Source organism: Leopardus geoffroyi, chromosome E3 (assembly GCF_018350155.1).
Source record: "Leopardus geoffroyi isolate Oge1 chromosome E3, O.geoffroyi_Oge1_pat1.0, whole genome shotgun sequence".
In the NCBI taxonomy this organism is placed as follows: domain Eukaryota; kingdom Metazoa; phylum Chordata; class Mammalia; order Carnivora; family Felidae; genus Leopardus; species Leopardus geoffroyi.
Window position 1 is genome coordinate 15,903,068 of NC_059340.1, and position 21,641 is coordinate 15,924,708.

General features: G+C 49.3%; 2 protein-coding genes across 5 annotated transcripts in view; one reads left to right on the forward strand and one right to left on the reverse strand.

The window, feature by feature from the left end:
• Nucleotides 1-896: 896 nt before the first annotated feature.
• On the forward strand, nt 897-14,431 carry GUSB (glucuronidase beta). 4 transcript variants are annotated; one of them, XM_045461795.1, is made up of 12 exons: nt 897-1,167; nt 2,563-2,748; nt 3,078-3,259; nt 3,440-3,582; nt 4,035-4,222; nt 4,544-4,696; nt 4,947-5,125; nt 5,204-5,350; nt 7,725-7,809; nt 9,405-9,581; nt 12,404-12,539; nt 14,061-14,431. In XM_045461795.1, the coding sequence occupies exons 1-12, from the start codon at nt 958-960 to the stop codon at nt 14,228-14,230; spliced, it is 1,956 nt and encodes a 651-aa protein (XP_045317751.1). In that variant the 5' UTR covers nt 897-957; the 3' UTR covers nt 14,231-14,431. The 4 variants fall into 4 exon arrangements, with proteins under 4 accessions (XP_045317751.1, XP_045317753.1, XP_045317752.1 ...); XM_045461797.1 differs by lacking the exon at nt 897-1,167 and adding an exon at nt 1,260-1,368; XM_045461796.1 differs by lacking the exons at nt 897-1,167; nt 3,078-3,259.
• Nucleotides 14,432-16,410: 1,979 nt separating this feature from the next.
• Nucleotides 16,411-21,641, reverse strand: part of VKORC1L1 (vitamin K epoxide reductase complex subunit 1 like 1) — a 64,299-nt gene continuing 59,068 nt past the window's right edge. Inside the window, exon 3 of the mRNA XM_045461799.1 lies at nt 16,411-20,303. Coding sequence (XP_045317755.1) covers nt 20,077-20,303 — 227 coding nt within the window. The 3' untranslated portion in view covers nt 16,411-20,076. The remainder of the gene's footprint in view (nt 20,304-21,641) is intronic.

The following is a 21,641-nucleotide window of genomic DNA, read 5'->3' on the forward strand; positions in this document are numbered from 1 at the left end:
GATTAAAAGAATAATGTTATGTTCATTGCAGGAAATTTCAAAAAAATCAAAAAAGTATGAGAAACAAAATGGAAATTATCTATAACACCAGTAATGCTTCACATCTATCTGTATTTCTGCGGATACAATATTTTGATCATACTGTATGTACTTTTGCATCCTACTTTTCTTGTTTTTATATTGTGAGAAAAAAAACCCTTTAAATCTTGTCAGCTCCTAAAATATATTTTATTTTTACTATTCTGGGGACTCTGTTGGCAGTATGAAGGCTCATTATTAGGTTGCTTTGTTAAGTATAAAATCAGCAAAAAGTAAAAAAAAATAGTAATCTTAAGAATCAGGTAACTGTACAAACAATTTTATCTAGACCAGGTTACTGGGGCCATAAGCCCCCTCTCCTTGCATCTTTACGATCCCACAACACCAGTTGGGAGCCCTGAGCCCCTGGTTAGAGGTTTGGGGCTCAGGTGATGGTAGGTGGAGGCCCACGGTCAAGGCTACGGCCGCGGGGTGCACGCCACTAGGCACCGCAGAGACTTCGCCTGGGCTCACGGGCTGTCCGGCTGTTTCCCTGGGTCCCGCTCTGGCCGCAGCCCCGGACCGACCGCCCCGGGCGGGGGAGCAGTCGGACCGGGGAGGACAAGGCGGCGGGGCGGGCGCAGAGCCGGGGACCTCTGCCTTTCAGGACAGGGGCTGGAGGCTCGGGGTCCCTCTCCCCTGAGGGCCTAACCTCGGGCTCCCCGCCGGCCCACCCCCACCCCCGCCGCGGCCCTGTGGCCAGCAGACATTGGCGTCCCTCCGGCCCCAGAGGTCCTCCGGACCGGGCACTCGCCCTCAACCAAAATGGCGCGGGAGGCCTCAGGTGGGGCACGTGACTTCGCGCACCGCCCCGTCCGCCTCCAGCGCCGCTCCGAGCCCGGCGGTAAGCGGCTGGCTGTGAGCTGCCACGCGCGAAGCATGCTCCGGGGGCCGGCGGCGGTCTGGGCGGCGCTCGGCCCGCTGCTTTGGGCCTGCGGGCTGGCGCTGCGGGGCGGGATGCTCTACCCCCGGGAGAGCCCGTCGCGGGAGCGCAAGGAGTTGAACGGCCTCTGGAGCTTCCGCGCCGACTTCTCCGAGAACCGGCGCCAGGGCTTCGAGCAGCAGTGGTACCGGACGCCGCTGCGCGAGGTGCGGGCCCAGCGGGGGAGGTGGGCAGGGAGCCTTCCTCGGAGGTCTCGGAGCTGTCGGCCAGGAGGAGGTTAAAACTGGACGGCTTTGGAGGCGTGGGATCAGACGACGGGGAGAGGGACTGCGAGGGAGGAAACGGGTGGAGGGCCGGCCCGGACGTCCGGGGGGCGGCGGGGCAGGCCTCTGCTCCAGCCCGGTTCGGTAAGACTGGCTGAGCCGGACAGGCTCGCGGCGCTGGCACTGAGCTCGGGGGCGGGAGGACAGGAGGTGTAGGCGTCTTGGCACCAGCCCTGCGCTGGCGCGAAGGACCTGGGGTTCTGAGGTTCAGAGAGAGGACGGGGCTTGGCACCCACCCGGCCAAGGACTCCTCCCCGGCTCTCCCCTCTGACTTGGGTGGTGTCGGCGGGAAGTGGTGCTGGGCCTGTGTGCCCACTGGCCCTCTCTTCTCTCCTAGATCCTTTTTTCTCAGTCTTTGCCATCCATTCCTCAGGGGAGGAAGAACTGGGTGCCGGGCTTGTGCCCCACTCACAGTTTCCTCAGCAGAGCAGCCCCTGCCCCCACCAGCTTCCTCCCCGGGGCAGTCGGTTGTCTTCCTCTTAGGGTCTGGTCTGAACAGATCCTCTTGCCTCTGCCTGGGTTGTGGGCTGGGCTCGCCCTTGTCCACAGACTGCCCTGAGAAGGAGCTGGCTGCCCCCCAGCCCCAGACACAAACCATGCTAGCAGGAGGATCTCTTACCAAGTTATGCATCCATTCAGCCAACGTTTTTTGAGTCTCTTACATGCAGGGCTGTGCCAGACCCTGGGATACAGCTGTGAGGGACAGAGGAAATCCCACAGACAGGACGTCAGGAAGGTCTTCCCCAGGCTGCTTCCAGGCTCACCGAGCTGTCCTGCTGGTGTCTAGCCTTCTACTGGAGATGTTCAGGGGATGCCCTGTCAGGCTCAGGCTCACCCAGTTCTGCCAGGTTGTCAGAAGGCAGTATCCCATGGGCCCCCAAAGGCCTTCCCTGACCATCCCTGCCACCCTCCACACTCTCTTCATAGAGCCGATCACCTGACAGCGGAAGCCTTGCTCACGGTTTTATTCCTAGCACCCGGAACAGCATTGTAGGTATTCACTGCACACCGTTGATCGAGTGACTGAGTGACCGCTGTCTGCTTCGTGGAGTTGTGCGAATTAAATGAGCTCCATAAACGGCATCAGTCAGTTGCTGGCAAAGAATAAGAATGGTGGGGTGGCCTGGAATCCCGGGGCCCAGGGGAAGTCATCTTACCCAGCCTTCTTCCTGCAGGCCAGGTGGCTGGGGGACGTGGCCCCTGGGGAAGGGGGTTGCCTGGGTCCTGGTCCTCGATTCCTAGGTGGTCCGGACCTGATCCCAGCCCTTCTTTCCTCAGTCGGGCCCCACCCTGGACATGCCGGTTCCCTCCAGCTTCAATGACGTGGGCCAGGATAGGCAGCTGCGCAGCTTTGTTGGCTGGGTGTGGTACGAGCGGGAGGCGACCCTGCCCCAGCGATGGACTCAGGACCTGGGCACCAGAGTGGTGCTGAGGATTGGCAGCGCCCACTACTATGCCATTGTGGTGAGTACAACAAGCATCGGTCAGGGCGAGTGGTCAGGTGCAGTTGCTGAGCAGCCTGGGGCTGCCTTGGGGTGTGTGGTTCCCAGGGGTCACCTGACAGCCTGCCTCCTGGGGTGGACTGGGGGGGGTACACCCATGTCCCACACTGGGGTTGGTGCCCTGGGTTGGGGGAAGGTTGCCTGATCTGTTCAGCTGGAGCTTCATTCCTCCATTCCTGAGGCAGGGGGCGGCTGGTGGGGCCCTGAGCCCCCACATACGACACTTCTGTGTGAGGGAGTGCCTGCGATAGCCGCCCTGACTTGCTGTTCCCTCCCCGTATCTCTCTGCAGTGGGTGAATGGGGTCCACGTGGCAGAGCATGAGGGGGGCCATCTCCCCTTCGAGGCTGACATCAGCAAGCTGGTACAGAGTGGGCCCCTGGCCTCTTGCCGCATTACCATTGCCATCAACAACACGCTCACCCCCCACACTCTGCCGCCAGGGACCATCCTCTACCAGACGGATACCTCCAAGTGAGCGGCACCCTGCTCCCCCCTCCACCCCACTCCCCACCCTGCCAACTGGTCTTCCCACTAGGGGCAGGGTGGCCCTAGCAGAGGTGAGGCCCTGACTCTGGGAGGCCAGGGAGACATGTGAGCTGAGGTCAGAGTATCAGAGCAAGGTCCAAGTTGGCCATTGTTCTCCCATCCTAGGTATCCCAAGGGTTACTTTGTCCAGAACATAAACTTTGACTTCTTCAACTACGCGGGGCTGCATCGGCCCGTGCTCCTCTACACCACACCTACCACCTACATCGATGACATCACCGTCAGCACCAGCGTGGACCAAGACACTGGTAAGGGCTCCCTGCAGGAACTTCCCTCAGCCAGGCCCCAAGTGGCTCTGCTCCCTGTTTGGAAAGATGCTCCAGGAGAAAGCCTCTGCCAGCATCTCTTCCCCCTCGGGGTTCCCATCCGCCCAAAAAGAGCTGAAATCCAGCCTGTCTGAACTGGCACGGGCAGCAGAAATCATTCATCTGGTCTGACCTCATTTTGTGAGGGAACGAAGCCCAAGGAGAAGTGGGGCTTGTGTAAAATCATAGCTCAGGGTGAATTGCTTAGGATTCATGAGAATCTGTGTCCCTTCCCACTGTGCTGCCCTCGCCTCATCTCCCCTCACTGCAGGTTGGGCTCCAGAAATAAATGGTTGTTGGCTGAGGACTCCTCAGAGTGGTGGCTGCAGGAGGCTCTCTGTGTGACCTAGATCGTGTCCCTCCCTTTTTGGTCTGATCTTCCTTGTCTCTTGCAGGGCTGGTGGATTACCAGATTTTTGTTGAAGGCGGTGAACACTTTCAACTGGAAGTGCGTCTTCTGGATGCGGAAGGCAAAGTCGTGGCCCAGGGGACAGGGGGTCGGGGCCAGCTGCAGGTGCCCAATGCCCACCTCTGGTGGCCATACCTGATGCATGAGCACCCTGCCTACCTGTACTCATTGGAGGTAACGAGGTCTTTTGCCCCCACCCAGCAGCCTTGGCTTCCAAGGGGGTGCAGGACAGGTAGTCAGGTACACGTGGTCCTCTGAGCTTCCGGTCTGATTTTCTCACCGCTTGGTAGGGAGGCCCAGTTTTGAAGAGCAGGCACCAGGGGCAGGGTGAGTGTTCCTCCTTATTAATGGCAGAAGCTGGGAATTTCTGCATTTCTCTGCGTGCAGCCCCAGACGTTGGCCGTTGTGGTTCACGAGGGGCCTTCCCACTGGAGGGTGGGCTGTGCGGGGCTCAGGCCAGCACGGATGCCTCACACTGGTGCTCGGCTTTCACAGGTGAGGTTGACCGCGCAGACGGCAGCTGGGTCTGTGTCTGACTTCTACACTCTCCCCGTGGGGATTCGCACGGTGGCTGTCACAGAGCACCAGTTCCTCATCAATGGGAAACCTTTCTATTTCCACGGGGTCAACAAGCATGAGGATGCAGATGTGAGTCGTGGCTTCTGGGTTCCTGTGACAGTTGTTGCTCACCACTGCCTTCCGCGTGACCCCTGAAGCAATTGAGGGTGACTCAGAGCAGTGAAGCAAACTGCTTGAAACAGTTGCCGGATGGGGCCTGATGGGGCCTGTCCTTGTGCTAGATTGAGGGCTAATGGGGTGACCCTTCCGGGGCCTGGCTCCAGACGGAAGTGCATCTGGGACAGGGGAGGGAGGATCACTCGACTGTGCTCTCCCCTAGATCCGAGGGAAGGGCTTTGACTGGCCACTGCTGGTGAAGGACTTCAATTTGCTTCGCTGGCTCGGGGCCAACGCCTTCCGCACCAGCCACTACCCCTATGCGGAGGAGGTGATGCAGCTCTGTGACCGCTATGGGATCGTGGTCATCGACGAGAGTCCCGGTGTGGGCATCGTGCTGGTGTGAGTGCCCGCCGCCCTCCCTGCTCAGCCTGCCGGGGGCGCAGGCGCTGACGGCTCCTTTTCCTCCCTCTGCCACAGCGAGAGCTACAGCAACGTGTCTCTGCAGCACCACCTGGAGGTGATGGAGGAGCTGGTGCGCAGGGACAAGAATCACCCGGCTGTTGTGATGTGGTCTGTGGCCAATGAGCCCGCTTCCTTCCTGAAACCTGCCGGTTACTACTTCAAGTGAGTGCTCCCTCTGCCCTGGGTGGGGTCAGGGGTGAGACCTCAGCCCTTTGGTCTGGGTCAGCCTTGGGTGGCAGCGCTGAGGTTGGCTCTGGGACAGGCATGTGCTATGAGAGGCAGCGTCCACTCCCAGCCCAGGTGGGGGTGCCTCCGTACATGGTCACTGCAGGGCACCAAGTACACACCCACCACTTGTGATTTCAACCCACTGAGCCCCGGTGTCCCTTTTTCACATCTGAAATGAAATCTAGGGTTAACTTTTTTTTTTTTTTTAAGTTTATTTATTTTAAGAGAGCATGTGCAAGTGGGGGAGGGACGGAGAGAGGGAGAGAGAGAGAATCCCAAGCAAGCTCTGCACTGTCACCACGGAGCCTGACAGGGGGCTTGAACTCACAAACCGTGAGATCATGACCTAAGCTGACACCAAGAGTCACATGCTTAACCGACTGAGCCACCCTGGGCACCCTTGGAGTTAACTTCTGCACAGAGTGACTTAGAGACATAACTTCAGGTTATGAAAAGAACGGTGGCCTGGCCCAACTATGATATAGAGGAGGGTCATTTATATAATTACACGTGAGTGCATGAGCCAACTCCCCAGAAGAGCCAGTGAAGGGGTCAGACGCTTGCACTTAGATGTGGAACCGCCTGAGAACGCAGCTACAGATGCTGACAGTGGGGGCATCGTTTTGGTGACTGATGCCACCGGCGGTGTTTCCTTCACTGCTGTGCATTTATGAAGTGGTGACTCACTCTAGGTAAAGTTCCAAGCCAAACCAAGTATAGTTTTCTCTCAATTTTTATGTTATCTCCATTCCTGGGAAATTTAGTGCATGTTACACCTGCAAAAACCACTTGGTGATGCTTTGGGTTCATCTCTGTAAAGTGGCTTTATGAAACTGGATTATGTAGGCACATAATTATACACAGGTTTTTCAATGACATGCATGTTCTGACTGTTTTAAGTTACATTATTAGACAGGATCAGCCCATCTTTTGTTCACAGTCCCATTCACTAAATGCCAGTAGCTCCCCCCACCCTGGCATTGCAGTGGACAGAAACCACGCCTACGGGTGGTTTCCAGCGGTGGGAGGGCCTACTACCTCAGGGTGGGGGTGGTCCTTGGTTCCTTGTCTTTCTTACAATCATACAGTTGTAACTTGGCCCACAGAGGGGGATCACTTCGCTTGGCTATAGAGGCAGCAGAGGCCATTCAGTGTCGTAGAGTACTGTGAGCTGAGCCGTGGGTACAAGATGCGGGGCTCTGAGCAGGAGGCCCACTGGGCAAAACTCTGGTCGTGCAGCCTTGTGCCTTGGGGCACAGGCCTGTGTGAGCCAGGGCTGGGGAGACAGAAGTTTGTTGTGGGGCAGAAAGCGCAGGTGTCCGAGAATGGGTGCCTGCAAGCTTTTCTGGGAGGTGGAGAGAAGGTGATGCATGATCGTTGGTGCAGTAGGGAGGTGGCCAGGGAATGGCTGGAGCTGCCTGGGCATCAGGAGCTCAGCGAGGCTTCAAAGCTTCCCGGAGGCACACAGGTTGTTTCAGAGTGTGGCTCTGGGACTCGAGGTGAAGGGTGCTGTTCTGGCTTGAGGAACCGCAGCCCTCGTATGAGGAGAGCAGGGTGGGAAGGGTGTCATGGAGAAGGAAGCCAGCTGTGGGGACGGGGAGCAGAGGAGCAAGCTTGACCAGTGAACGGAGTGACCTGTGCTGAGGTGGCCTGTGACGGGTCCCCAGGCTGAGCCCCGAGCGCAGGCTGGGCCCTCTGTTGGGAGCCTCTTTCCGCAGCTCCTCCTTGGTGAATGACACGAAATGCTGTTTCTTCTGAGTGTGGGGGTGACTCTCCAGTGTCAGTTAAGTGCCCTGCTATTGTCTCCCAGAGCCCTGTGCCTTCCACTCGTAATGGCAGCATAGCGTTTCCCCGTGCAAATGTCTGGTCCCACTGCTCCTGTTCCAGTCTCCAGTGAGCGCCCAGTGCACACACAGCCCGCCTCCTCGCACACATCCTCTACTCACTTGTTAAATTAACGTCCACGTTGGTCCACGCCCCACCCGTTCCCTGTTTTCAAGAGGTTTTTCCGAGATTCCGGCAGCTCCCAGCCCAGCCCAGCCCAGCCCAAGGACCCCAGCTGTGAGGGTGGCCTTCCCTCTGTGGGGGTGGGATTTGGGGAGCGAGAAGGAAAGAGGCCAAGGAACGTGATCTAAGGCTAGAAGACCGTGTTTGCCTACCGAAAGGAGTCTTCAAGGTCGGGGGGGAGGAAGGGTTTTGTCTTTAGTTTTTGGCTGCGAGACAGGGTGGAGAGAGAGAGAAAGAAAGACGGCTGTATGAGGGCCCTTCCCAGACTGATGAGCCTGTGTCTTCTGCCCTCTGTGGACAGGACGCTGATTGCTCACACCAAAGCCTTGGATCCCTCCCGGCCCGTGACCTTTGTGACCAACTCCAACTATGAAGCAGACCTGGGGGTGAGCCTGGGGGTCTCTGTGCCACTTCTCTTCCCTGCCTGTCCTCTCGCCTTGCTCTGATCCTTGCTAACACAGGCTGCTAGGAGGAGCCCTGAGCAGCCAGTCCAGACGCGTCCCTGGATGGTCTTCAGGTTAAAGATAACTAGCTGCTTGTTTGCCCAGCAGTATGGCTTCTCAGTTCAAGGAGGCTGGGCACAGGGAGGTTTCGTGCGTTCTCAGGTCAGAGTCAGGGTTTGATGCTCCGCGGTTTAGTATGCTTTTAAAGTGGCACAGGTTTAAGGGAGCTTAAAGTTGTCACTGTCCAGTGTTTCTCAAACCCAGCTGGTTGTCAGAACCACTCAGAGAAGCTCTTTGAAAGTACAGATGCCTAGATGCTGATCTAATAAGTCCAGGCTGGCAATCTGAGTTTTTAAGAAGGGAACCCCTGACTGGAATCGAAGGGTCAGACAGGCTCACTTGGCTGGCTGGACCACACGCATCCCTCCCCACCCCCTGGCGCAGCAGCCCCTCGGAAACTATGCGCAGGGTTACACTGAGACTGTAGGTAGAACATGGCAGCAAGAGAATGTGTCTTCACCAGAGAACTGAAGGCCAGCCCTTAAAAGGAAAGCACTACAGAAAGAGAAAACATCTGCAGAAAGAATGGAGGAGAGAACGCAATGTACAAAATGAACTGGGAACACTCCTTTTAACATGAGCGACCAAAGGCTCGTAGCCCTGGTGTTTCCCTTGCCATCTTTTGAGAACAGCCCCTTCAAAGAAGCATAAAGACTGTGCCCAAACACCAGCATGGCACAGGCGGGCACGGATGTCCTCAGAGCCCAAGTGGCATATCCTCGTTCTCGTCTTCTGTGTGGATGGGGCAGCCAGTGCCTGGGCCACAGAGGGTTGCCAGGCTCACCTGGTGGGATGTGTGATCCGTGTGCAAGTGTCCACCCGCGGGCACTTCCCCAGCTCCCTCTTTCTGCCCGCTGCTGTCAGCCACAGTTTGGAAAGGGGCTCGGTTGCTTGGGAAGGTCGGACCACGTCAGCCCCAGTGCAGGCTTTCGAGACTGGCTTGTGTTCTGGTGATAGGAGAGGCCGGACAGTTGGCTGGCCTAGCCCTTGCCACTCAGTCCTGAGCACCGCACTGTGTAGACATGAGGGGTCCCGCCCATCATTGCCGCTGCCCTCCTAGGAGGGAAGTTTTCGGCCACTCTGTGGCCCCAGCACCAGCTCACGAACGACATGGTTCACCAAGACCTTTGTGGGGAAAAAAACCGCCTCTGTCCTTCAGTTGGGAACATTTCCCAGGTAAGGGAAGCCCAGTGACAGGAGCGCCACCGCCCCGGGCTGGCACCGTGGCCAGCTCATGGGGCATCTGCTCTACCGCTCAGTCTCTCCAGAGCTCAGCTACAGCCAGGTCAAGAGCGTCAGCGCAGGATTATAGACTTGCCTTATTCAGGTCACTTCTATGTCTGCTACACGTGGGAGCACCTAGATCATTCTCTGCAGCCCCCTTTTGCCTCCTGTGCCGGAAGAGCCCCCTGAGTTTGTGAGCCCTAATGCTCTTACAGTCTTTGGGTTCGTGAACAAGTTTAATGCTCTCATCCTAGGCGCCGTATGTGGACGTCATCTGTGTGAATAGTTACTACTCTTGGTATCATGACTATGGTCACATGGAGGTGATTCAGCTGCAGCTGGCGACCCAGTTTGAGAACTGGTATAGGACCTATCAGAAACCAATAATCCAGAGCGAGTACGGAGCAGACACCATCGCAGGGTTTCACCAGGTAAGTGGTGTAGAACATCGTTTATTTTACACTCTCGGACACTTCCCCAAGCTGGAAATGTGCTCCTCTCCCACCCGTCACTTGTCCTGATGATCTCCATGCAGTGCTGGCTCACACCAGCCTGTCCTCCACACTCGCGGCTGCCGGACTCGGGCCTCCGCCTCGCTTGCTTGGTCCTCCTTACTGGCCTTGTTTCCAAAGAGCCTCCCCTAGCTGCCCGAGTGGTCTCCTGAGCGAATCCGAATCTTGGGAGCCTTGTCATTGGCTTCCCCTGACCCCCACGCTAAAGCCCCAGTCCCTGGCCGGGGCAGTCAACGTCCTTTGCTCTCTGCCCTCTCCCAGGTCGTCGTCCTCTGCTTTCACTCCTGGGCTGTTTTCACTGTGCTTGTTGGCTCCTGCTCTGGTGTGGGCTGTTCCTTCTGCCTGGAATGCCCACGTTAGCACCACATTCACTGACTACGGGATTCTTACTCTGTTCGCATCTCAGCTCAGACGTCCCCTCTTTGGTGAGGTTTACCCCGCCTGCCCTAGGCAGAGGAAACTGCTCCTTCTGCCTGGTCTTTGTGTCAGCGTTTCTCACTGGGTGTCATCATTATCTCTTTGGCCCCCTCCCTGACCAGACTGTGGGCTCCAAGAGAGAGACTGAATCCTATGTATCAGTGCTTCCCAAGCCCTCAGCAGTGTCCGGCCCTCAGTGGGTGCTAAATAATAATTGTTAAGGAAATGAATGAAATCTTGGAGCAAGGTTTTTTGTTTTTGTTTTTGTTTTCTGTTTATTTTTTATTTTTGAGAGAGAGAGAGAGAGAGAGACAAAGGATCTGAAGCAGGCTCTGCACTGACAGCAGAGAGCCTGATGCAGGACTTGAACTCACGAACTATGAGATCATGACCTGAGCTGAAGTCAGATGCTCGGCCAACTGAGCCACCCAGGCGTCCCCGAGGAAGATCTAATCACTAGCTTTTCTCTCTCTCTCTCTCTCTCTCTCTCTCTCTCTTTTTTATTCATTTCCTTCCCAAAGATATGATGCTTTATCTTGGGGATTTTTTCATGTGGGTTCTTGAAGCACAGCCAGCCCCTCATCCCTACCCAGCTTTCTTACACTCAACTGTCACAAGTACCACATTCCTTGTTGACACATTTTTAAAAAAATTTTTTTGTAATGTTTATTTTTGAGAGAGACAGAGACAGAGTGTGAGTCGGGGAGGGACAGAGAGAGAGAGAGAGAGAGAGAGAGAGAGAGAGGAAGACACAGACTCTGAAGCAGGCTCCAGGCTACGAGCTGTTAGCACAGAGCCCAACACAGGGCTCAAACCCATAAACCACGGGATCATGACCTGAGCTGAAGTTGGATGCTTAACTGAGCCATCCAGGTGCCCGACACACCTTTCTTAATATGCTTATCCTTGGTATGTTGAACAGCTACCTCTATGTGCTATATTATTCTGTTCATACCCTTAAATTCATCTTGCTTACACAGAATGCCACTTTACAAACTGGTAAAGTAAGGGAAAATAGCTTATGAAGACAACGTATATGTACATCAGTTCTCCGTTTTTGAAAAGGTAACCAACTCTGAATGTTTAAGAAACTCAGTCTAGATCTAGTGCTGATAGGACCCTTTGCAGTGATGGAATGTTTCTGCATTGTCCAAGAGGGTAGCCACCAGCCACATGTGACTCTTGAGGACTTGAAATATGACTAGTTATGACTGAGTTGACTTAGTTTAATTCGGTTTTAAGAATTAGACAATGTGGTTGTCTAATGGGTTGTTTCCATTAAGACAAAGTAAGAACATCTACATATACAACTTTGGAACTGGAACAAAACCTGGCTCAGTTGTACCGTTACATTACCAGTGTGTCCTCGATAGCATTTCTATCCTTCTCTTTGGAAAAGAAAGCCAAGGCCTACAGGGCTTTGTTCTCTTGTAAAGTGACTGAAAAGCTCTATCCTTGAACGTTTAAGATTTGAGTGCCCCTCAGATTGCCATGGGATGAAAACTGAGACCGTCCCAAGAACCTCTAAAAGGTCATTATATCTTAGTACACAGCACACAGGCGCTCTTCATCAGGTACTGAATGAGTCCACAGATGTGGCCTCTGCCTTTGTTCGTCAGGACCCTTCTCACCTGTCAGGTCCTTGACGTCTCCTCAAGGGAGCTTTGCCTGGCCCTTCTCAGCCCCACCGCTAACCACCCCCTGGCTCTGGCTCTGGCTTTGCACTCTGCCAGTCACCCCCGTTTACCCTCATTACGCCAACACCTTGGGTCTTTCTTGTCGGAGTATAAAGCCTGCAGGGGCAGGGACACTCGCCTTTCTTGCTTGTCACTTCATCACCAGAGCCTCCATCCATACTAAGTGATTATTTGTCGAGTGGATGGATGTGCTAAGTGGCAGCTGCTCACCCAGACCAGATACAGAGGAATGCGAGTTGAGTTCAAATGAGTCACACTATTTCTCAAATCGTCAGCTGGCAGCTACTTAAAATGTGAGTTTTAAATTTATTATCTGAAGACTCATTTTTGCTTCCAGTGTAGCTCAGCTTTCAGGCTGCACAGGTGAATAGAGATGGAAGATAAAATATCAAACTCTGCTTAGAAATAAAGCAGTTCCTAATTAAGGTTCCTTAAACAATCCCTTTTCTTTACTCTGGGCTACGCCACAGCCTGGCTGTATCTCCACCCGCGCCCGAGTCCTGCAGTCACTGCAGCCCACCGTGGAGACGGGTATTTTGGTCACGTCACATGGATCTTTATTTTTATCTACCATTTACGATTCTGCCGGTTCTGCCTCTTAACTTCCCTCTTTGCCTTGAATTCCAGGACCCACCTCTGATGTTCAGCGAGGAATACCAGAAAGGTCTGCTGGAGCAGTATCATTTGGTTCTGGATCAAAAACGCAAAGAATACGTGGTTGGAGAGCTCATCTGGAACTTTGCCGATTTTATGACTAACCAGTGTAAGTGGCAGTTGGGTTTGCGGAGTGTACTGTTCCTCATTTTTTCAGGTTGGCCTTTTAGTTCAGGACATTTGTTTGTAAGAGCAGTGGAAACGAGGGGGAAAGCTCTAATCGGTGTAAGCTACGTGAGGATTTCCTAGTTTGGCAAGCAGCAATCACTTGCCTGCTTCCCAGATCATTTCATGGTAAAAAAGCAAACGGAGGATGTATTATCTTGAGGCAAAAATGACCAACTTGCCTCTGTCTGTTTCACAACAGTGTGGAAAAAGTGGACCTAGCGTTGGATTCACGTGTGGGATACACTTATTATTCCAGAGTACGGTACAAAGCCTGGGAAACTTAGTATATTTTGGTGTGTTTTACATCGTTCACTTGTAGAAGGCAGGTTTACCAAATGCAAGTGTCGAAGTGTTTGGAATGTGGGAGGGTCTGAAAGTCTTCGGCGAGAATACCGTCTGCATTCTTTCTCAAGCGGGGAGACGTGAGGGCCACTTCAGTGCCATTCATCGTGGATCCCATTTCTTTCTATACCTGTAGGTGTTACTGGTTTCTTGATATCCCATAAACTTAGCATAGCGATTTGGGGAGGTAAGGAAGGATTTGCTAGTAGTGGGATTTACAACCTGTTATTCACAGGGAAAGACAAGTCTTTGGAAGGCGAAAGTTTAATGAAAAATTAGAATGGAAAGAGGAAGGTAGGGTAAAAGGAACAAGAACTCAAGCCTCTCTCTGGCAAGTGAGATCGACGGCTCCTGAAGTCTGGTTCCGTGAATGGATGCGCTGGCTCTGTGTAGTAAGAAATTAGCTGTGTGACTGTGGACAGATGATCTGACCCTGTCACAAGCCTGTAAGTGGGGATGAGCCCCCTGCGGGTCAATGTAGGAATTCATGTGATAAAGTGCTTGGCGCAGTGCCTGGCATTTGCTTCTCGTGGAAAGACCTTCTCGTTCAACGGAAGCTGTGGTTACACCTGAGGTGGAGAGAAGGTGTGCTGGGAGCCTGTGGCCCGCTTCGCCTCCTTCCCAGCTTCAGCTGCTGCAGAGCAGCTGACCAGCCACTGGCAGTTGGAACCCAGCCGGAAGTCTGCCTGAGAGAGCTTTGAAATCTGGTAGATCCCACCGAGGCACCCTTGCCTGGTCAGGACCCCAGCTCCCACTAGGAGAGCCATCTCTTTAGAAAAGCCCAGGCCTTTCTCAGGGTAACTCTGTCTCAGTCCCCACTCTCATTACCGGGCAGCTGGGTGCTCATGTTTCAAACCTTATTTTGCAGATAAAAGAAAAATAATTTTAGATTTTCCTCTAAGAGACAACAACAACAACAACAAAAATATACCAGGGAGCTGAGCTGTTTGGGGGAGCAGCAGGTTAAATCTTTAGCCTTACATTAAGTGGCCACTTCAGACCAAGCAATCCTAAGTTTTATAGAAAAGGACATTTCTGTTTCGTGCCCAGCTTGTCTCTAGGTTGGTTCCCGTTTGGCCCATCAGAAGTCATCTGAAATACCTTTTTGCCTTGTTTTTAGCACCGCAGAGAGTAATGGGGAATAAAAAGGGGATCTTCACGCGCCAGAGACAACCAAAAGGGGCAGCGTTCCTTTTGCGAGAGAGATACTGGAAACTTGCCAATGAAACCAGGTATCCCTGGTCAGCTGTGAAGTCACAGTGTTTGGAAAACAGCCCATTTACTCTTTAAAGCAAGAACCACCTCTGCTGACAAGAGCAGATAGCAGCCCCTCCTCCACAAGTAAGGGGCGACTTCCACAGCAGTCCTGGACTGTGCATGGCCGACTGGGAAGTTTCTGGCCCAGATTTTGTACTAATTTACCAGAAGGGAATGTCAGAGGTGCAAATAAAAGCTTTCGTAGTGTGGGAGTAAAGAGTTGTCTTAAAAGTGGCCATCCATAAATGCGATGATCTGTATTGCTGGAAAGCATCTGAAATTCTTATGTGTTAGGCTGTTCTCACAAACTTAACTGTGTACGGACTCTTGCGAAACTTGCTTCCACGCTCACACCACAGCCGGAGTTGCTGGGTGCAGACGGCACTTCTGTAGGACTAGCCTGGCAGCCCTCAGGCCCCAGGGCCTGTGCAGCGAACCAGGAGCGTGAGGAAAAGACGACTGCTTCTTCAGCTTCCCAGATGAGCTCACGTCCCAGTGAATTTACAGAAAGCGATGTTACTGAAATAATCAACAAGGTCTGTGTGCCAATTTCCACCAAGTTAAGCTGACAAATAAGCATAAGAAAGGTAAGAGATGAAGAATGTCTGGATCAGAAGGGAGCTCAGAGCTTACCAGTTCTTCCAGGACATTATTCCAACCCCAGCCATAGTCTAGTCTTGACAGAAATGGACAGAGGAGCATAAAGGCCCATTAGTCCCTTCATATCCGACTCCACTGAATGTGACAAGACCCTCTTAAAGAGGTCAGGCCTACAGACAAGTAGTCTAGGGCTTTGTCCTTTTGGATGATGCCACCTGTCTTGCTCCTAGAGGATGGTCTTATTCCTTATGGAATCACTCCTCCTCCTCTTCCAGAGGCTCCGTTAAGGCAAGTGAGGTACATTATTCCAAGATGGCAGTATCGGTCCTGGTTTAAAGCTCAATGCTGTGGGGGCGCCTGGGTGGCTCAGTCAGTAAAGTGTCTGACTTTGGCTCAGGTCATGATCTCATGGTTTGGGAGTTTGAACCCCGCATTGGGCTCTCTGCCGTCAGCACAGGGCCTGCTTCAGTTCCTCTGTTCCCCACCTCTCTTTGTCCCTCTCCTGCTCTCTCTCTCTCTCTCTCTCTGAAATATAAATAAACATTTAAAAAAAGGGGCATCTGGGTGGCTCATGTCCAGTTGAGTGTCCGACTTCAGCTCAGGTCATGATCTCACAGTTTGTGGGTTTGAGCCCCGCGTTGGGCTCTGTGCCGTCAGCATGGTCTCCCTCTCTCTCTGACCCTCCCCCAGTCATGCTCTGTCTCTCTCAAAAATAAATAAACGTTAAAAGATAAATAAAGCTCAATGGTTTGGAAAAAGGCTCCCTTTGGTGTCCAGTCAAATGGAGGACCGTGAACCAAAGCAGTTAATACAGAACTTGATTCACTTCACTTGTGGTTGATTCACATGTCTCAACACATACCCATTTGTATCCTTTCTTTCCAAACTCCAGGAAAGACAGTGAAGATAACTGAACCTTCTTTTAGTGGCCATCTTTAGACCACTTTTAAGAAATGCAGGTGTTGTTGGTTCAGATATGAAGTTAGGGGTTCTGGGGGTTACATGTTTGTTTTGTTACCACTGAACTTAAGTTCCTTGAAGGAAATCAAGTTTTGCGTTCCATTTAATGTCAAGGAATAACACAGAACTCTTTACTTAACAACATTAAAAAAAATTAAACACTTAAATGTTTTACAAGTTAGGAGTGGTAAGGTCCATTTCCTAAATCCTGAGGTTCTAGAGAACGCGTTTGTTGTATTCAATAAAATATGGCTGAACTATATTTTAAATGGATTCATCTTCCTTGCAGATGTTACCTTTTTAGGGGACTGAGTGGAGCATTCAGGGGGAGCTGAAGTAAAGCCGTGGGCAAGATCTGATCAGCACGTGCATGTGCTTCTAGAACTCTAAGCACTAATTCCTTTCTCATGAATTCTTGACAGCCATATATATCATGAGCCCACACGCATTCCAGTACTGGAATCTCTTAAGATTTCTGCCTGTGTCTTCTATAAATTACATCTAATTTAAGGGAAAAAGAATCAACTCAGGACACCTGTAGAAATGAAGTTACAGTATCAGCTTCAAGAATAATTTGTAGGAAGACTGGATTCATTGCAGCTTTTTGTTTGAAATGTAATACTGCAGTGTAAGAAGGATGGCCGTACAGCTTCCACAGGTAACGTCTACATTTATTTTATACCAAAAAAGTTATGTGCAACAAATAAACATTCTTACATATTTACATTTGTTTTTACCAGTTAGCAAAACTGTGTCCTAAATCTCTGGTAAAGAATATTTCTATCTATATTAAAGGGGAAGTCTGCCCAGTGAACTCCACTTTAAATGAATGTTTACTCCAGAGCTGAAAGCACTAGTAATAAATATTTTCGATGGAACATACTATACAGATCATACACCTAATACTTAGGCCATGCTTAATACAGTTTTATAACAAAACATTTCACCTTTTCTGGGCTAATTATTTGTAAAAAACAAACAAACAAAAAAACCAAGTAGCCTGGATTCCCACCCCTGCCCCTTTTGTTTGATTGAAGGGTAGTTCTCACAGATTAGGAATCATTAGTGCTGCCTAAAATGTCTGAATAGAAATGTTCCACCAATGCTTGTATCTCGGGGGAAAACCCATGAGGACAAAGGTTGCAGGTTAGGTATTCCTTCCCAATAGGTTGCCAATGATAGTGAATTTCTTGTTGGCATTTGTCCAATACAGATTTTCAGACAAGGTCTGTCAGCATTCACTCACGTTAAGCAGTGGTTCTAATCTCAGTTACAAAGCAATTGCTGAAGATTACTTTGCACTTTTGCTGATAATCTTAAAGATATAAATGAAATACAAACAAATAAAAGCCAACAATTTAGGTTTAATTAGGTTTAATTTCACTGTAGTCTTGGTCCTATATCCTACTTAGTAGGGTCCAAAGATCTCTTGTACCAAATGGCAGATCTCTGTATGAAACAGTCAATGCTTTCAACATCTTTAAAAGTAATAGATTTAAAGAGAGGTGACATACATAAAGGAAAAGTAATTCCTGGCACACAGCTAGTTAAACCTGAGTTATTTCACCAGTTTACCTTCCTGGAAAGCACCTAGCTGAAATGCAAAACTGAATGAAATCCTCCAAATCACCTAGATTGCCTAGAATTTATCATTTAACCACAGCTTCTCTCATTTCTTCAAATGATATGACTACACAGTAAATAAGAGTCTTCATTTGTTACATACAACTTATTCCCAAAACCAAGAAGCATGGAAACTTCTGCAAAAAACAGAAATCCAATTCTCCCTCCCCCCACTGCAGTTTGTTCTTCAAGGTCGGTGGCTGGTAATGTCGCAGTGTTTTAAATATTCAGTCTCAAAAAGTCATAACGATCCTCAAATTTTATAGCATGGTGTTTTCTCCTTCTTGGAGTGGAAGAGAGGATGTAGAGGGGAGCCTAAATTCTTCCAGGGCAAAAATATCCCAGCACCCACTGGGGTCCTGTTACTTACTGACATACTGGCATTACCCTGCTGTTACTTCAGGCGGCACACCTTCATCACTCAGTGAGAAAACAAAGAGATTAATTCTACTGGGCTCATAGGAATGTGGCAAAAAATTTTCGTACAACTGAAACAGTGGTGTTTCCCCCAAGGCTTAGGAAAGCAAAGGAAAATCTTGAAGGGTCTGGCTGAACGTTTTTACATTTTATCACATGAGAGTTAACATTTGCAAGAACACAACATCAAGACAAGCTTTAACTATACTCTGCTGATTGATACCAAATATGATGAAAATCCATTTGAAATTGGGACATGAGGAACTTATTTAGCACAACCAGTGTTATATATACCACAGAAGTCTTCACTGTTAACCTTTTCCATTCTAGCCTAGAAGAAAGAAGCAGTAAACTGCCTGGCAGACCGGGAAGCACTGCGATAAGGTGACCTCATTGTACAAGTTCTCCAACATTATGACTTGTTTCTCCACAAACACCAGACATCCGATCGATGCTTTCTAGAGTTCTTTAACTAGAAACAAGAACAATACACACATAATAAAACAGGCATTGAAATATTCACATTCATGGGAAAACAGCCTTGAAATCTGAATTCAACTTTTACAAAACCTGTTAAAACCCGTTGGAAGTTCATTACAATTCAGATTTTATACCTGCCTTGGGCCAGAAAAATACATTGCATCAATTAGGACAGTTAGTTGGAAACTGCTGAACAGTTGCTGACTCTACACAGTACGGTTTACAGAGCAGAGCCTGTCTCCTCCCTTCAAAAAGAAGGCTTATTAAAGAAAAGTCACCGGTCTATTTTTAACAATGATTAACTGGAAGCAAAAACATTGCTACTACTTCTCAATCTAAGGAACAAAATGATTGTACAGAACCTTTTTATAGACTGATGCAGGCTTTCTACTTCATGGTAAGAGGAAGGAAGGACACTTCTGCCCAAGTTCAACACACAAAATATTTGGTTTGAGATTTAAGACAGAAGGCACTTTTAACATTCTGATATAAGGTGTTAACCATAGAAACATACTGTCACACTTTCATTTGGGTTTATTCAAATCACTCTTAAAACCTATGCATTGCGTAGTTACTAGAAGGAGTAGTGACACCATTAGTGTATTTTACCTTCAGATATTTCTACCCATACTACTCCCGGTTATGCAAACTGAGCAGCGTGTCAGCCCTAAAATTTACAAATCTAGTATGGACTCTAAAACAATTAGAAACTAGACGTCCAATTAGTGCAGAATTAAACAGGAAATACTACAGAGCTACCCAAGAGCAATCCTACTCTGGAGCAACTGGGCTTATACTGGTTATTTCAAGGTCCTAATACTGTTTGGTCGACTGGCACCGATGTTAAGGAAGAATATCTGCATGAAAATTCAACTGCTGTAAGAGACTTTACCTAAAAATGCCATGTTAATATTTCCAGCTTTTCTCCAAAGAAATCTACCCATTTCCCCATTTTTAGTGTCCTGAAGGCCTTGGATGTGAAGGTCTGGTCACATGACTCATTTGGTAAGGTTATAATCAATCTAGTTTTATGACTAGACACAGGCTTGACTTGAATGTCCAAATTTAGTTTCTTCCTTTCTGAGGAAGGAGATGAAAGGGAACCAACTACCCTATTATTTTTGCTGTCAGTGCTGGACCCACAGCTGTCAGTACTTTTCACAAGATGCTCTGTATGGACTTACTATTTTCACTATTTCTTCGGTCAACGTTGAGCTGACAGTTCTTCATCGCTACACTTCAACTAAACTGTACAGTAAGTTCTGCAGGGATGGATCCAATATTTCTACCTTTATTTACAAATATCACATAAATGGATTCTAGTTGAATCTACATGTTTAAATCCATCGGCTAAAAACATATTACATATTGTAAACATGGCAATATTTAATACAGTATCTATTCTAAAATATTTTCATGTCATGATCACATTTGTTATACCTGAAATTGAATTTATACACATTAGAGAATTACTAGCAATGGTTGCTCACTTTACAATCAAGGGCAGGGGGCTAGGGCTACATTTTATTATTTCAGAAACATTTTCAAAGTAAAGTTAAAGCTTGTCTTTGATTGGCTCGGCATATCCTTTTTTTTTTGTATCCATATTTAAAATGAAAGATTGACACAAAATAGCTAGGGCCCCTTCTAATTTATAGGATTTTATAAAATCAGTTTAAGATTCTCAGGGAAAGTGTCTGTTGTGAAGAATTAAAAAAAAAAAAAAAAAAAAAAAAAAACCGCTGCAAAATAAACTTAAAAGGGAACTTCAGGCCGTCAGTCCGGAGCTGGTCAGGCTGTCAGTCTTGCTTAGGCTGCAGCTGCCGTTTCCAGGCCTCATTCAAATAAACTAGTCGTTTGTAGTTGATGATAAGAAGAATGAAGTTCAGCACATATGTGATGACACAGATGATGCAAAACTCCTTCAGCACAAAGTACAGAATGTAGGCCAGGTACAATGACCCCACCACAGACACGATGGAGGACGTCATGAGGATTAAAGCTGCGACTGCACTTGCTGTCATGCCTGCAAGAGAAAGAGACGTGTGGCTCCGTCAGTCCTTGACAATGGCGAGAAAGTTTCTGAGTTAAAAGCTAGCACTCCATGATTTGCTGCAGCGTTGCAATACTGATTTTACTGCAAAATGCTATGGAATTTGAGAACAAAAGTTACTCATCTATTTTATTAAGATTATGCAGGGTGACTTTTGCACACAGAATACCAGTTTTATAGCTGCAGTGTTTTTGATTTGTCAGTATTCTAGGTGAAGTATCACTTCTATCATAAACTAGCTTTAGTTAAGTCATGCAAAGAAAATATGCAGTCTTGTAATCACATTATGCAATGAGCCAGTCTGTGAAATTGACAGTCTCACCCCCTCCTAATGGATAAAGGAATGTGAGGACCACAACCTTCTCTCCCAAGCAGGACACGCTTCCCCTGGCCTTTGCACTGGAGGCTCCCCATGTGTGGGAAGTAAAATTTGCTTTCCATGTTTAGATCAAATTTATCAAAAATCCGAAATGGGAGATGATTATACCAATATGCTGCTGAAGAAGGGGAAAAAAAATTGTAGTAAACATTTCAGAAAGGGCTCACCCTGGAAGATAACGGAAACCACATTTGGCCAGTCGGCCACATGTGGGTCAAAGCAGATCAAGAAAAAAGGCAGTTATGTGCACTAAACCAGGGCTCTCTCGGTGCTGACATCCTCACGTGTATTGTTTTGTAATTTCCCACAGCTAACAGAAATGAGAACGTGTGTGCTTATTCTCAAGGACAGAGGAGTTAGAGCATTTTACACTACCCTCCTACCCAACAACTAACGGACAAGGAAAACACAAAGAGGAAAAAATAATTGGTGGTAGGAGGTTTGAAGAAGTTAATTAAGGAGCTGAAATCCCCACCTCCTGTTGAATGAGAAGCTGCCTGGAGGCTACAGTTTCACCATAAAGGCCTGACTTGCCCACAGGACTGGTCAGTACTAAAGTATGACCTCTCATAAGACTCTTCAAGACTAAGATACTATTGGATTACTTACAGTGAGGGACTGGCCAACCTGGCCACCTGCTTTTGTAAATAAAGACTGACTGGAACCCAGTCACACTCACTCATTTAGGTAACATCTGTGGTAGAGCTGAGTAGCTGCGACAGCCAGCAAAGCCTAGATGGTTTTCTGTCTGGCCCTTTACTTAAACAGTTTGCTAACGTCATCGATGCTAAATGTCTCAAACTTCAAAAATTAATGCTGCCACATTAATTTTAAAAAGAAAGTGAGTTTCAGAATGATACGAACTGTTATTTACTTCCTCCATGTCACTCTCTTCCTTGAGATAATAATCGTTTTCACCTCCTAATACTGAT

Coding starts and splice junctions, on each gene's coding strand:
- GUSB (XM_045461795.1), top strand. CDS start 958: ATGCTCCGGGGGCCGGCGGCGGTCTGGGCGGCGCTCGGCCCGCTGCTT. Junction 4,223..4,543: donor CCTACCTGTACTCATTGGAG/GTAACGAGGTCT, acceptor CGGCTTTCACAG/GTGAGGTTGACCGCGCAGAC. Junction 4,697..4,946: donor ACAAGCATGAGGATGCAGAT/GTGAGTCGTGGC, acceptor GCTCTCCCCTAG/ATCCGAGGGAAGGGCTTTGA.